General features: G+C 39.7%; 1 protein-coding gene across 7 annotated transcripts in view; it reads left to right on the top strand.

Annotated features, from left to right (window-relative positions):
- kcnc2 (potassium voltage-gated channel, Shaw-related subfamily, member 2) overlaps positions 1-14,175 on the top strand; it is a 90,317-nt gene extending 76,142 nt beyond the window's left edge. The window contains exons 3-5 of one of the 7 annotated variants that reach the window (XM_069156464.1): positions 1,540-1,710; positions 10,083-10,174; positions 11,260-14,175. In XM_069156464.1, coding sequence (XP_069012565.1) covers positions 1,540-1,710; positions 10,083-10,174; positions 11,260-11,322 — 326 coding nt within the window. In that variant the 3' untranslated portion in view covers positions 11,323-14,175. The other 6 variants (XM_069156459.1, XM_069156461.1, XM_069156463.1 and 3 more) reach the window with 6 other exon arrangements.
- The last annotated feature ends 2,787 nt before the right edge of the window (positions 14,176-16,962 follow it).

Below are 16,962 nucleotides of genomic sequence, written 5' to 3'. Positions count from 1 at the left end.
TTCATCACTGCAGGCCTGTCAAGCTTATTATTTGTTTTACTCTCCTACTTTAAAGTCTGAGCTTACATTTTCCTTTTCATGCTTACAATATGAGAACTACAGGACATTACAATATAAAAACAATGGTGTTTCTATATTTTGCATCCAAGTTAGTTTAATTTTCTACATGGGTCATCATTTAACTTTTTAGCACATTGTCATCTTCCTTAGATTAGCTGTGTAGTGAAAGCTTGGCATAACATGTGCTATAGACCTGTTATATAGCTATATAGCCTGTTATGGACTGTCATCCAGAAACTATTAAGAACACATAAAAGAGCAACACTGGTTTAATTTAATTTAATGGCCATCTGTGAAACTGCCACCTCATTTTTAGTCGATGGAGAGGAGCTCCATGTTCACCAGATGGGATCGAGCATCCTGGGTGACACAGCTCCACAAGAGGAATGTGTTACTCTGGCCTCCTTTATTGTAATTGATGAAACATGTCATCCAAATGCAACATTTATGCCTCTTTAATGTGGTTGAACAGTTATTGGACAGAGGCAACCGGGCGTGGCTTCGTAGGTGATAAATCATCGTCACCTTTCAGAATTATGGGGACAACAATCTAATCCTTTGTATGTAATATTTTAAATATTGTGAAGTGGGTTATATGCAAGTGTCCACAAGAAAAGACAGAGTTATTTTGTATTATGTGGCTAATAAGGAAACAATGAATCATTGTCATCCACTGGAGCACTACACGCCATCTGACCTTTGACCTCTGCTGTGCTGCATGGTGCTTCGTGTCCTTTGGTGCAGCCTTTTTATGTTGGAGTCTGTTTGATGGTTGCCGTGACAGCTATTCCCCCAGGCTCTCCCATTCCCTTACCCATAAACCCTCTTTCTCAGCTTATGTACAGACACAAACATAACACTTGGACTTGCATTTCCCTTTATTGTTCCCAAGAGAAAATATCATTACTAACTATAACATTTTACTGGCAGATGGTCTCGTGACAGGTGGACATGGATTCATCGAGATTTTATTGTTTTTATTTTATTTTACACTTGATAGTGGTTCTTCACAATAAAAGCAATCAAATTTGAAAGCAACATTTATGAGTACGTTTTTGTTGTTGTTGTTTTACAGAAACATTGCAACAACAAAACAGCACAGGATTTTTTTGCATGGAGTCCAAACCTGCAATCATAACTTATTGTCATTTTTATGTTATTCTCTTGTTACCGCTATTTACACTGTAGAAGAGATTAAGCAAACTCCCACCAAAGAAAAATATCGTATAAACAGAGAAATATTACTAACTTTAAAGTTGCACAGGGTTAAAAGCCATATTGGAGGAGAGTAGTTTCAGTTGCCTGGCAACTTGTACCTATGATGGAAAGGATATGATTAAAACAGTTTATAACTCTCATATTATCTAATTATTATCTGTGAAAAAGGGAAATTATTAAAAACTGAAATTGAATTTCAAATGTATTATGGAGAGAAAAGGCTAGTAAGAACATGTAACATTTCTGTTTCCTTCCTCACAGTTTTGTCAGCAGACTGCAGCGGGGGCAGTGACCTCACCATGTCTCCAGAGGAGAGGGTCCCCATGCGAAGGTCCAGCACCCGGGAACAGGACCGCCGGAGTACGGGGACGTGTTTCCTGCTCGCTGCTAGTGACTACACCTGCCCTGCAGATGGAGGACTAAGGAAAACAGGTAACTGCATGAGGAAATTCAACTGTTTTTCTGTATGACTTAGTTGAACCAAGAATAAATATTTGAATGTAGAATAAAAAATGATTAGACACTCATTAGAAAAGAAGAGTGATTTAAAATGGATGCAATGCTTTTGTTGCGCGCTCTTGTGCATTAATACAGATTGATGTTTGATTCATGAGGCATCACTTATAGGTCTGGTTTTAGTTTCTTCTCCTTTTTTGTGTGACCACTTGGGTTTTTTTCAGTGTGAAAACTATAAAAAAAAAAATTTTAAAAAACAAAAACGGTCAGAGCAGTTAATATTTTGTAAGACTGAAAAGACCTTAAAAAACACAGACATCAGTCGAAATCCTTATCAGCCGATCCGTGTCCTTAGTGACTGGGACACCAACATCCCTGGAGGGGGGAAGACTGTTTGCTCAGCCATAGTCAACCTCAGGTAACGCAACCTGTGGGTCTGCTGTTGCAGCTCTTGGCAGTGACACAGCACCATTTTTTGGCAATTCTGAGGTGCAAACGTGTCCATGCAGCTAACTCAGAACTGTTGATTTCTCCACAATTTATTCATGTTTTCTTGTTGCCTGGAAACACTTGAATAAATTTCTGACCCAGTGTCTCACTTTTTTGGCTTTTCCCAGGTTCATTGCCCATCTACAAGCCCCAGACTAAATGCGCAGTGTATCATCTGCCTCTAAGGTGATGATACACCAGCAAATATTTCCAATATTTCACTATCAGAGGTTAAACTAACAGATTTGAATCATGTCAATTCATAAATATTTTGGCTTCTTCATTTGTAACATTGTAACAAGTGCTGCGACATGAATAAAAACTCACATCTAACGGCCATCAAATGGATCAATTCATATTCAGATCAACCAAAAACAAGTCTCCTAAAAAGTTGTGACGCTATATAAAATGTAAACAAAAACATAATGTGATGATTTGAAAATCATGTAAACCCATACTTAATTGAAAAAAGAACAAAGACAGCATATCAAATCTTGAAACAGAAATTTGGGTTTCTGAAAAAGATATGCTCATCTTGAATTTGATTGCAGCAACACATTTCAAAAAAGTTGCGACAGGGGCATGTTGCATCACCTCTGGCTGCAAAACCTGGATGCAGCGACGAACTGTGTTTACAGACATTGGTTTTCTGAAGGGTTTCTGAGCCCATGCAGTGATTTCCACTCCAGAATTGTGTCTATTTTAATGCGGTGCAACCTGAGGGCCCGAAGATCACAACCATCCAATATTGTTTTTTGGCCTTGTCCCTTGCCTATATAGAGATTTGTCTGGATTCTCTGAATCTTTTAATGATTTTAAGATGAGGAAATCCTCAAATTGTTTGCAAATTTAAGTTGAAGAACAGTATTTCTAAATTGTTGCTCTATTTGCCCACCCAGTCTTTTACAGTGGTGAACCCCTCCCTATTTTCACTGCTTAGAGACTCTGCCTCTCTGAGATGCTCTTAGTCATGTTTCTGACCTGTTAACACTTAACATAATTAGTTGTGAGATTTTCAACCAGGTGTTTCTTTTAGCATTGCACAACTTTTACAGTCTTTAGTTGACCCAACTTTTTTTAAAACATGTTGCTGGCATCAAATTCAAAATAAGCATCTATTTTTTCATAAAATAATAACATTTCTCAGTTTCAACATTGTAGTTTTTGGTTTATTTTCAATGAAATATGGGTTCTGTTTTTATTTACATTTTACACAGCGTCCCAACTTTGGCAGATTTATTTCAGGGGACCTTTCCCAAATCTAATAAAAAATTTGAAAGCCTCTAATATCTCGCTAAACACAGACTTTGTAGCATCTGGGACCAGTGTCAGTCCTGCCACATTCATGTGGTGGGGGAGGAAAGATTCGTATTTTATGACTTCTCGTCATCAAGAAAGTCATTAGGGCAGCTCCAAGCCTTTCTGAGACGCTGCTTCTCACAGATTACAAGAGATTTCCGTTGTCTTCCTCAATAAACGTGAACAACAAAACAGAAAAACACAATGCTATGCTTTAACGTTAGCTACATTACATATATAGTCGTTTAATTTGAACAGTTTATTAGCTGCAGTTTTGGGCAGGTGACAGTTAAATACGATGCTCATTAAACATAGCGCTATGCTCATGTCAATTCATTTTCGGCTTTAATTAGCTTTAACAAAGGGACTTTGGTTGATATGAGACATCCTTGTTCGCTTGCTTATGCCACTACATAGTACCAAGTCAAATATATTGGAACCTTTAGTAACATTAGACATAATTACGCTATTTAAAAATGACAAACTAGACTAACTTCAATATGAGCTGAATGCAACATAATGTTATTCATAACCCAGCATAAATGTTGTTAGCTAATATATGCCAACTCTTGGCTCTGGAAGTTAAGCTGAGCTCGGTTACATACAAGGCTAGCAAAATAGGTGTGCTAACATTAGCATCTTACAGTGGAAGCCACTTAGAATTGCCGCCTCCAGCCGGCCACCAGCCGGCCGCCTTCCAACTTCCAGCCCGTTTCCAGTCCAGGAGGAAGCTCCTTCCTTCAAGTGAATTGCTGGCCCATTCAAATGCCCAATAACCCTCTTATTGTCCTGCGCTGTGTGTGAATGGTTACATTGTATGGTAGCCTCGTCAGTCTCTGATGAAACTAATTGAGATCAAACGTTTTAAGCATATCCTCCTCATGGATAGAAAAAGCATTGCAACACAGGGTTCGTAGGGGCAGTCGGGACGAGGTTCACTCCGTCATCGCGGGGGGATTTCATTATAGCCAAGGACCCAGCAGGGATCGGCCACGTATCGGTCACGGACCAGCTGGCGATTCTAGAGGGCTTCTACTGTATAAAACAGATAAACACTCAATTTGATCAATTCCTTACACTTTTGCTCTTGTTCTTTGGTTTGCAAAGGCAGCATGATCTTGGATCCGTGCCCACCATGCAGAGTTGTCCAAAGCTCTACTAGCCTGTCAGGCCTACAGTATTTGATAAGCTATGACAAAAAAATTGTTGCATGAAAGTGTTCAACAAATGGGCAATTTCATATAGTGTTGTTAATGTAAAATGTTATTTTTATAATAATGAAGAAATCAATCTGCCAATCACTATGAATGGACTATGGGTCTCGTTGCACTATTGCGATGAGCAGATTCTTGATTCTGATTGGACAACCTTGAAATTTTGCTGGAAACGTTTGCTGACCATACAGCTTGACTACTGTAGGAATTGAATCAGCATACATTGTTTCTATTGAGAAATATCATTGACAAAATTAGTCTATTTTGCTGACAGATTTGTCCACTTGATATCACTGTCAGTCATCGCCTTCAGCCTTGTGCTGAGGCACCTCAGTAGAAAGGTCAGAGTCAAAAAGGGCTTCCAAACATTTTCACCCAAGCTAAAGGTCATTGTGAAGTTCACACCTGCTGAATTACCAGAAAGCCTTGCTGTTCCATGTGATTTCAAAGGCAGAAAAGGTCATGGACTATAATGTATAAACGGAGCAGCTCACACAGTTAAAATGAGGTTATACTGCATCTCATTTGATAAGTGCAAACACATACTTTCATTAACAGTCTCTTTCAGGCCACACTAAACTAATATTTGGATGCCATGTAAGCCTATAGCATGTTTGTTAGATTAATTCCTCCCTTTTATCTGTAGCATCTTGAGGCATTAATATTGTGCTAATCTACTGTAAAGTGGAAGCGTTAAGCCTCAACTAATTGCTTGCTATCAGAGGCTTACTGCCGCTTCAGGAGGCTATCTGCTCGCAATGTTATTGCTCTACAGCCTCCTAGTGCCACTGCACTCTAGAGCAGACAAATCAGTGCTATCATACAATTACATTGGAAAATGATGATTTTATTAAATAGAATTTTAGCTGCCATTTCACACAAATTCTAATGAATACAATGTTTTCTTTAGTTTTACTGGTGAAGCCTTATTCTGACATACTGAGGACAAAATTTTAAGAACCTGTTGATGGATTTTGAAGGTGGGTATTGAGATGGTTTAGCGGGTGAAACTACATGTGGTCCATATTCTCTACAGTGGCCCATCATGGAGCAGTCTCTCAGCCAGGCCCCTCACCCATATTGCTTTTTCAGTGTAGGCAGCGAAGTTTACCTTTGTCCCTTCATCTCTGTTATTTCAGCCGATGGTTGTCATGGTTGTCATGGCAGTCGCTGCCACACTGACGCTAATGCATAAAACAACAGATCCTTTCGAGCCGCTACTAACTGATGGCACAGATCCAGACTTCCCTTTGTTCTGCCTGCTTGGCTGGTTCTGAAACAGCCTCAGTTTAATTTACACCCTTCCTCTCTGTGAAACAAATGGTGGCATATGCAGCATGGTAATGAGGCAACATTTCCATTAGCTGCTTCTCATCAGTGTTTAGGCCAGCGGATTGGCATGCTCCATTTATGGTCTAGATGCTTTGGCTTGCTTGTTAACTTTTCCACCGAATGCAAATTGACCACCCTGCATCACATGCAGAGATTTTAGAAGTTTGAGTTGATTGTAAAGTGTGAATATAATAAATAATTGAATTAAAGGTCCCATATTTGACACTTTCAGTGACTTATTTGCCTTCTCGTTATCTATAAGAATATATTGTTGTACTTTTAAGAACAAAAAAAACGAAACATTTCAGTATAGTTTTGTGTCTCCTTTCTTAAGCTTTACCAAGAAAGCTCACTGATATCAGTGATGATTCATTGACTCTTTTCTGAGTGATGTACACCCAGGCCAACCACAGGTTTTCTTCAATCTTTTAGCTTGATAGCTCAACGATAAAATCGCCGAGGGCAGATATATGACAAGAGTTTGTGACATCACAAAGTTACGGAAGTTGAAACGGCACAGTTGAATATGGGCTGTGTGCGAGATATTTGACACTTCACTTTATGTAGCACCTACACGCGCTCCATAATCATAATAGAAATGGAAACTACAATATGGGACCTTTAAGATATTTGTATTCATCCTCATCATCATCAGTGTGCAAGCTGGATTTAAACACACATAGATAGTTGGTAATATTTGATACATCATTTGCATGTTCATATTTGAACTGTGTCTCCACATGAATGAACAGTTAATTAAAGCAGTCTTAAATGTTTTACCATTTGTTAGACATTAGTAAGAAACATAGTCGTTAAACAATTTCTTGTGAGAAAAAATACTCATGATGATCCAATGAGATGAATGACTGCTAATGTATTACTCTATTTCATAACAGTATATCTCTTATTTAATTGTTTGGTTCTCAAATTTACTTTGGCAGACTGGAGTTTTAATCACAGGCATTTCACAGAGGGGGAGCTGCTGTGGAGGCGGAGCTCCTGTGGAGGGTACCGCAATTTGATAGTTTGACTGAGTGGGTAGAGCAGACCGGCACATCTGGGAACTTTGGCTTGCAACTCGACCCGCCCACTTTTGGAGGACAACAAGCGACACTCGCCATAGACTTTAATGTAAAATAGCAGTTCAAAACCAAACTATTAGAAAATTACCAAAGTTAAATTACTTTAAAAATGACTTAAATATGCCATGTTACATAAGTATATGTCCACGATGCCTGCCATAGAACATATTAGTGCAATAATCAAATTTAGTAGCCAACTACCTTACTGGGTCTCCAGGCGAAAAAAAATCATCAGCAAAATATGTTACTTTTCAGTCCTGCCCTACAAACAATATTCTAGCTTAAAATAGCACTGTGCTCTGACAACTGACCAAAGACATTATAACCAACGGTGTCCCGTTGACTTCCCTTCTTTTGGCTTGGTGCTATAAAGTCCTTCTATCAGGATTATTTTTAAAATAGATGAAAAAAATCATAGATATGCATTGTTCACAATATTTTTGGTGCAACTAACTACACAGCAAATATTTGGCATAAGGGAAGAGTTATTATTTAAACCTGTTAGTTTTCCCTCAGAAAGGGACGTAGTAATCAGAGCCTGCTCTAAATGACGCGAGGCCGATCTGGTCTATGGAGCCAAAGGACAATATTTAGCTCAGTGGCATTTCAAATTACAACTGGTAACATAGGAAATTGTGAAAACAGAAATGGAAGTCATTTCATATTAATTCATTCACAACCATGACATTCATCGCCACATTAGCTAACTGGCTTACCTAACTACCTGTATGCTACCATGACTATTTTAAAGTCCAGGCAAACAGATATTATAGTGCAGCTAATGTCAGATCACATCAACTTGTAATTGCAAGCTGTAAAGAATGGAAAAATGTCAGCCCCCATGGTGTAATAATGGGGATTTCTGACTCCCACTTGGATAAAAGAAATACAGAAGTGTCAACAAATAAGAGGCAAAATGGCTTCTTCAGTTTCCTCCAAATGAATAGGAGCTGTTTATCGTGAGATACATGTCAAATGTGGTGAGTGCGATAAAACATGCTCACGGACATAAATTTCACATGCGCAGTTGAATTGCCACTGGCACGAGTCCTTGCGCAAAATTTCACCAACCGAGAGTTGTACAGGAAACTTTGAGCGAGAAAATAAACATCTGCACTTGGTTGTGTAGAACTGAGCAGCAAGTGCAGAAAACAGCCACCGTTCTGCAGGGCATTAATGCTCTCACTGGTCAACTCTTGTTCTGCTCATATTACTGTATTGCTCATAGTTTGGAGAAATTTCACTAGTATTCAAAGAAAGTTAGGAGAAATGAAAGAAAATGATGAAACTAGAAAGTAGGAGGACATCATATCAAGAATGAGGCTCGGTCACACCTGTCTGAGCAGTACTTTAAATAAAATGAATATGCATGGCAGATGTGAAGATTTCAGGCGACATAACTGTGGTGTATTTATTTTTATACCGTCCTAGATATCAAAAACAGAGACAGATACTTCAATTTGCACTCCAAAGGAATCACATGATACTACATACCTGCAAACTGAGATCCCTTTTTGGTGTCAACCACATCATTCACCAGAGTTGTGTGAACCCAGAGAGTTCTCAAATCAGTGAAGTCTAATGTTACCTTAAGCTGAGGTACGTTTTTATTTTTCAAGTGAACGTTAATGTGCGTTGTTTTTGTGCTCCGTCAACAGACACAATCACAGGCTAACAGGCTCTGATAGCTGTCCAGAGTTGGAATTTTTTTTTTATCACATATATCACACACTCCCCAAACCTATTTATATCAACCCTGACAACGGGATGTCACAAGTATTTTGAAAGAAGAGAATCAGGAATTTTAAAATGAGTTTTCCTTTATTACAATATCTGTCTCATTTATCCAATGCCTGTGAAGTGAAAACATTTCAGATGAATGTCTTCAAAAAGCATCCATTTTAAGACAGCAATTCATTCATTAATTTGATGAAAAAACTGAGTCTTCAGGAGAACCAACACAATGAATTTGTTAATAAATGTCCTTTAAATGTGATTAACTAATCACATACATGCTTTGTAAGTCTATTTTGTTGCGGTGGTTTTTCAAAATTTAATGATGGGTCAAATTTGTAAAGGGGATTCAACTGAAGTTCAAATTATTTTTTTTTTAAGTAGATGTTTATACATTTAAATCAAAATTCACCAAAACAGGATGTTGTTCACATGTTGTATTCCAATCTCACAACACTTTAAAAGGCCTCATTTGTGTATTAAAATCACCAAATATTTCTTCAGGTGATGTAGGGGGGCATATTATATTTAAATGTAACTGCCACTGTGGTTGTTTAAAAGCCCTTTTGCCGATTTGTTGACATTTTTGCAGTTTTTATTGCCAAGTCAGAAATACAGCTTGACTCATATGTAAAACTAGGCGGTTGATACGGACAATTTTTCCCTCTTAGCAGCTCAAAATTGTTTTCAAATTAAGCAGCCTACGTTGACATCGAGGTGCAAATAACTGGTTTTTGTGTATCTGACAAATCTGCTATTTTGAATGCCATTTTCTTCCAAATTGGCAGCTGTGTCCGAGACTCCTAATTGTGAATGGGATGGGCTTGCGTCCGAGTTCTAGTTTCCAGTGTAGGTGCAACGGATATTAAAGCAGAATAACTGCAGTTCTTTAGTTCGACCCACTCAGCTAATTTTTCCCTCCAAAGCAGCTCCATTTCTAAACATGTGCCTGGATTCAGTCTGCCTTACTGCCACTGTCAGGAAATGTGCTGTGCATGTACTCACCATACAGTATGTTACTGTTGCTCTGTCTCACTCCTGTCTCCTGTCTTGACTCGGTTCACTCGGCTGGCTCGGACTCGGATCGTTGCCTGCCTGCCTGCCTGCCTGCCTGCCTGTGTGTGTTCATGTCCTGTTCCTGCACAACCACCACCTCCACCACCACCACAACCACCTTTTGTCGCCCCCTCATCTGAAGGCTATGAGAAATCCCGGAGCTTAAACAACATAGCGGGCATGACTGGCATGGCTGGTAACTCCCTGAGGTTGTCTCCCGTGACCTCGCCCTACGGATCGCCCTGCCCGCTGCGGCGCTCTCGCTCCCCCATCCCCTCCATCCTGTGAGACGTCCAGCCCTGGGCAACGTTGGCCCAAAAAAACACCCCCACATTTGACCCTCTAAAAACCCACCTCCCTTTGGAATCATATCTGAACTCTGTTCTAGATATTGTGACTGGTGAATAAGTACTTAACATTGTAGCTAAGACTAATGTTAGTGCCACCTGAGCAAGTTCTCATTTCCCCCTTTTTCCTTGAAGGTACTTGTACGTAGCTGACGTCCTTAAGTAAGTAGTCAGTTCTCCTGTGTCACTTGGAATTCCCTCTAGTTCCATATTGTTGTACTTTGAGACTTGCAATAAAAGAACTCTGACTGGTGGCTTCAGACGTAGCAGCCATAACATTTAATAAAGGACATATTAATAATCAGGGATATTAGATGTTGCTATATTTAGATACTTTGAAAAAAGATGTGCTTCCAAAAAAAAGAAAGAGAGATGTCTCTTCATTTGAACCTCATACAACTGTGACTTTGTCTTTGGTTTGCTACGTTATTTTTGGGTTGGAGATGGCAGGGCGGGTGCGGGGACGGGGACGGAGGATTAGTCTTTCAGGATTTTGGTTTCGACTCACACAAGCACACATGCAGTCTGTCACTCTTCAGCCGCTGCTAGGCCTGCTCATGTTTTTGCATGGATCATCCTGTAACCATCGTCTGCAGACAGCGTTGTGAGGGGAAGAGGGACGAGGAAGACAGTGAAGAGAGCAAGAGGATTTTTTTTTTCGATCTATCTATCTGCCCGTCTGTCTATCTATCTATTTAATTTAATGTTATTATTAGTTAAGTTGTGTGTTTTTGTGGGGGGTGTACATTCGACTTCTATCGTGTCTCATTTTGCCATTGGCTTCTTCAACAATCCACCAAGGAGACTAAAATCCTAGATTGCCAGCTGGGTGCTCGTTTCTCTCTGCATGTGTGTTTCGCTCATCAGCTGCTCTTTCCGATTATACCTTTTTTTCCACCCCTCCTTTATGTTGAGTATTTTTCTTTGATGGAGTGCCACCAAAGCTGTTGTGTTTCTGGTTGTTTACTCACAGATAACTGCAAAGAGGTTGTCTTTACTGGTTTCACACAAGCAGAGAGCAGCGTTCTATCTTAATGGCTTGAGGGAAGGCACCGCCATGGTGGAAAGGTAACGTCTGCTGGGGTTTGAGGTGGCAGGTGGCAGTGCGAACCCTCTCACCTTCTTGCTCATGAATTATGATTTGTGTTGTTGTTTTTTTATGTGTGCACAAAAACAGGGGTTATTCAATAATCATTAACAAGAGATGCCTGTATTTTATTGTAGAACAAAAGAGCTGTATGTTCTTGAAGGCACCAATAAAGGTGCTGCTTGTAGCATTTTATTCAGTGGATTATTGCCACATTAATACAAACAAATAAATAGAATTATTGTGAACAACGAAGATAAAACAAATTAAGGAGATAATATGCAATTTGCATCATGTGCCACCAGGTTTGGTTGAAAATGTACATTATTTACACACCAAAAATGTATTTCTTTATTGCTAACTTTTTTCAGCTTCTGCTCTTTTAAACAAACACACTTCATATCAGCCATCACCAAGGGCTATCAACTGCTCTCACATCACCAAACCAAACAGACCAGACCTGAATCCCCTCAAAGCAGTTCAGAATTTCTCATATCAAATCTTATGTTAAACTCAAGGAGCCTTTTTATTTTTTGGCTGCAGGGCTGCATCTTTTATTATCGACGAGACTTTTTTTTTTCTTTTTTTTTACCACAACAGGCATAAATTGCCTCAGCACACCAACAGGTGTGAGACAGCAGACGTAACCTAACCATGCAGCACTGTGCCTCGCCCATCCCTACATTATGTCCAGTATACAGCAGAAGGTTGCTTAGCAACTGGCTTGCAGCTCGATGCATCTTACACATAGCTCGGCAAAAAGTCAAACAATTAAAAAGAGGAGCTCTCGCAAAAAATTGTCTTTGTCTGTACACCAAATTATTGAATCACCCCCCACTTAAACACACAACAGAGATTTTATGATTCTGAACCTGTGCTTATAGATCACCATAGATTTGTACTGTTTTCATTTCTGTGCATTTAAAACAGGAAGTGTGTTCATGGCCAGCTCTTCTGAAATGATGCAGACAGATGATACATTTCTGTTACTTAGAGATGTTTTTGTATTTTATTTAGATAATTCATTTCCTATTTGAATGACGGTGGGATACGACTGTCATCAGTATGAGGGCCTATTGCAGTGGGATGACCCCATTTGGAGCCACAGGGCCACTCCTACGGGACAATATGGACGAGGACGCACGCAAAAGCCACTGACTGACAGCCACCCAGCTCATGGCTGAGTGAGCAGGACGGGAACTGAAGGATCACAGTGGAACTCGTTTTCCTGATTTCTCTTCTTGTTTTCCTGTTTCTGAACTCTGGAGGAAAATAAAAGAGAGCAAAGCAAACGGAACATGTCCTTCGAAGAGACTATCTGCTGTATAGATATTGCTCCTGTAAATACAATGACAACACAGCACATCTGGGCCACGTGGCTCCGTCCACACATCTGTCTTTTGATAGCGAGTCAGGTAACAAGGTGGTTGGTTGTTAAGTTGCGCTGTGACACTCAACGTCAATCACTTTTCTTGCTGTGGTAACCCTCCTCGCAATAAGTGTATTAAAATGTATCAGTTAAGGCACTTTGTGTTCTAAAAATGGAGTGTATTCATATATGAACTTCTACATAAAGTATATACAGTATAGAGAGACAAATGTGCTAAGTTGAATAAATGTGACATTATGGTCATCTCTGCTTTCGTTTCCCTTGGTAATTTCAGTAGGTTAATTGCTCTGCTGTGTAAATGTGTGTGTGCGTATCCTAAAACTCCAGGGTAAGATGTGCAGTTTGAAAGGCCAGGTCAGCGAAGACCAGTGAGTGGACTTGATGCTGTCACTCTTCCAGTTAGTTTTAGCACAAAAATGAATGAGACAGAGTTCCCCTGTGATGCAGCTGCCGTTGTTGAAGTCCCCCCCTCCTCCACCGTCCTCCCCGCCAGGCATTCAACATGCTACTACCCCATGTTAGTGCTGCAGATGTCTGTCTCCTCACAAACCAAATTCTTCTTACCACACTATTCCTCATAACTTCTGGTGGCTAAAAAAAAAAAAAAGAAACTGCATAACTTGATTCTTCCAAACCTTTCCCTTGTGGAGGGGTGGAGCAAAAGTGTAGCAGAAATTTACCAAGTTACAAAGTGGGACTTCGAGAATGGCTACAACTGCACAGTAGCAATCCCATGTATCCAAACAATCAGATCGGATTTGCAATAAGCACCCGAAAACAAAAAGCGCCGATCCACACTGTGATTTCAGCAGCCCGTCAAATCAAGAAGGCAGAAGGAAAGTTGAGAGAAAACGCAGCTGTAAAAGCTGATAGGTAGGACTGTCACGTTGGTTGTGACCTGCATGGTTGTAGGCTAGCTGTTCAAGTGTCACCCTGTACCCACAATCCTCCTCATGTAGTACACATGCTGCTTTACCCTTTGAATTGTCAAAGGGCTACCGTTCTTTGTGTATTTCTAGGATGACGTTGTGACTTGAAAAAAAAAAGGTGTTTATTTTTTGGAATCCAGAACATGTATTTTTGTGTCTTACTGTTGAGTACATTGCTCTTACCTGTAAAAGTCATGGTAGTCTGATGCTGTGCTTCTCCATCATGTCCTCAAACTGTCAGGCTTTTGATCCGAGTTCATGTTTTGTAAGTTTTACTGTGAGGAAAATTCTAGTTTGAAGTCTGTATTTGTGGAGCCTTTTGTTGGCATTCTAAAGTGCATGCTGAAAAAAAACAACATTATGTCAAATTGTAAAAAAGAAAAAAAGAGATGGCATACTGTATACCACGTTCAAACAATGTGTATAGAGTAAAGGTAAATGATATGTGAGAGATTCACATAAACTATTTATCTTTTAACTAATGGTCTTCTTCTTTGCTTCATTTTCTTTCTCCCAGTGAGTTTGTGTTTACTGAAACATACAACTACAACACACTAATATGGGTTCATCTTCAAAGTAAGATGTCATCATTTAAATACATCTGTCTGTTCTATCGCATCAACCAAAAATATATCTTGATGCAACATTTACCGTTTTTAATTTTAGGGAAAACAAAAAGAGAAACGTTTGAGATTAGTTTTTGCTGATTATTTTTATAAGAAACTGTTCCATTTCAAATCAATAAATATTCCAAGCATACCAGCGAATGAAACCACCTGCTAATGGCTGGTTCCCTTTGCACCTACCTGCAGGTGCAGCTTATAATACATTTATTGTTGTAGCTTGAATTCATTTCATATGTTGAATTGTAAGCATGCGTGCTTTGTATGTACATATGGCCTGCATTACTAAAACAAAAAAAAGGTTACGCGAGCATCTGATAAAAATGTGTGTTCATCAGTCATCTCCAGTTAAACATTGTCTTTATTTCCCTTATACCTGCTACGTCATGTGGTCAAGAAAATTATAGGAATGCAGAGGTTTGAAAGACAAAAAAAAGGACATAATGATGTCCAGCAGAATGATGTTGCTCAAAATCAAACCTGTGTGACGGAAAGGCTGTGAAAAACAAACTAAAGCTCTGTGGGGGGGCTCTTTGTTCAATCCTGCACCTCCCCACCACCTTCCTGCAGGGTTTCTGACCCTCACCGGGCTGCTGCTGCCACGATACTGATCAGTCTGTGTTCTTTTGGAAATCTTGTTTTTCCTGCAGGCGGAGTGGGAAAAACAAGACACATGGAGAAGTTTCAGAATTTTTAATTCTGTAAAATAAGTGCAAATTCAAGTACTGGATCTGTCACACAGCTCGCGTGGCCATTGCAACTGTTGCAAACCAGATGCTGGAACATGAGGCTTCAGAGCAGGATAAGAGATGAAAACATAAGTGATATTTAAATAAGAATTATGGATTTCAGTATATAACTAAACACAATAATATTGACCAGTGATGGTGCAAGTGAAAAATGTGGGATTTGCCTATGAGCCTCTAAAATGTGCATCAGCCCAGTTAGTGTGGAGCTGGTTGTTGTAGCAGTACTGTAGCATTTACTCTCATGTGTGTTCAACCCCACATCAAGCCTGGTGCTGCTGTAAATGTCATTTCCCAGTGAAAGTAAGAAGCAAACAAAGGTGGTGGTTCCTAAAAACAGTAGTCACGGCCAACGTGGATTTCTCCACAGGTCCAGGCGTAGATAATGGTGAGCTGGCGCCTTCCTCTCCCACTTCCTGTGTTCCCTGTTCATTCTTCAACTCACGTCCAGCAATCAGCACCACTTGGCGCACTGTATCTCTGAGACAACCTTACTATCTTTACTCCCGTCGCCATGGAAACAGCCACAGACGTGCCAAAGCAACGTAAACAGCCAGAGCTGTGAGTGTGTTTTTCAGGCCAGGACCCCCCTCCTTCACCCAACCTCCACCTCACTGCTTGGGGGAGGGGGGGGGGGGGGGGGTTGCCAGCTGCTGAAAATCCTAAATACGAAATTCGTGACATGAATGTTGCATCAGATGTTGTTTTAAACTTCTTGGTTGTCGCTTGGTGAAACACAAAGAAACACACACTTCACTCAGACCAGCCTTAAAGATTCACCGCGAGACAGCAAAGCACTTATCTGTTGTAAATATATTAAGCTGGGATCTTTTAACATTTTGTAAAGTCATATTTTGCACACTTTATTTTCATTTAATTCAATATCTGTGTTAGTTTTAAAGTGAGACAAGACTTTCATTTCAACATCATTTTTAAGAGAACGCTTTCACTCAACTCCTGTAGATTCACAACTGGAATGAGGAACATACTGGTGAGTCTAAATTTGTACAGCTGAAAATGCAGTGTCCTTTAGCACTAAAACCATTCGATTTGTAAAATTCCCTGTCTTCATACAAGCGTAAGCCAGATTTCTTATTAACTTCAAACTGTACTATTTGAATTTCTGCCAAAAAATTGCACAGTTGCAAAAATTGCCATTACAGTTGTGTATTACTTAGTGTATTAGTCAGTACTGCAGGTGACAGGTGTCTGACAGGGCTTCACAGGACTGTGCACTGTAAGTGTGAAAGTTAAATAAGAACTGTATGTGCTACACAGAACATGTTGTCAGTTTCATTTTATCACTGTTCATTCTAGTCCCCAGCCTGAGGACAACAGGAGGACCTGAAACAAACAACAAGCCACCATCTTTGCGATATAGTCCTTTACTACATCCCACGTAGAACAAGCTGCAAGACATGAAGTATATTCTGTCACCCACCACATTTTTGTTTTGAAACGCATTAACTTTTGAAACACTTTTGCTATGTTAATGCAGAGATAAATCTCATCTGCGTCAGTGATTTTCATATATAGGCCTTACTTGAGTGGCCCCACCAGGTGGATAAAATCAGTTTCAAGTTAGGTAAATCTTACATCAGAATGCCTTATTTTACTCTTTTCAAACTCATTTTTGGCCACATATCTGTCTGAGTTGTGTGTGCTGGAGGCTTTTTTTTTGTGCACAGCCAGCTAGTCTATGATATTTTTATAATCTACCCTTCTAGAATGCATGAAAACTCAAGATTTTTATCGTAATTTGTGGCAAGTTTATTCAGTCCTTATTCAGGAATTAATATTGAAGACAAGGTATTAGTGCCGGTACTAATTTTGAACCTTTTTGAACGATACCCAGCCCTGTAAGTATATAAATATTGTGTAGGGTGAAACTCGATCGTAG

Source organism: Embiotoca jacksoni, unplaced genomic scaffold (assembly GCF_022577435.1).
Source record: "Embiotoca jacksoni isolate LCO1_2020_lvr unplaced genomic scaffold, fEmbJac1.0.p SCAF_21, whole genome shotgun sequence".
Lineage (NCBI taxonomy): Eukaryota > Metazoa > Chordata > Actinopteri > Embiotocidae > Embiotoca > Embiotoca jacksoni.
This window is presented reverse-complemented; position numbering and strand designations above follow the sequence as displayed.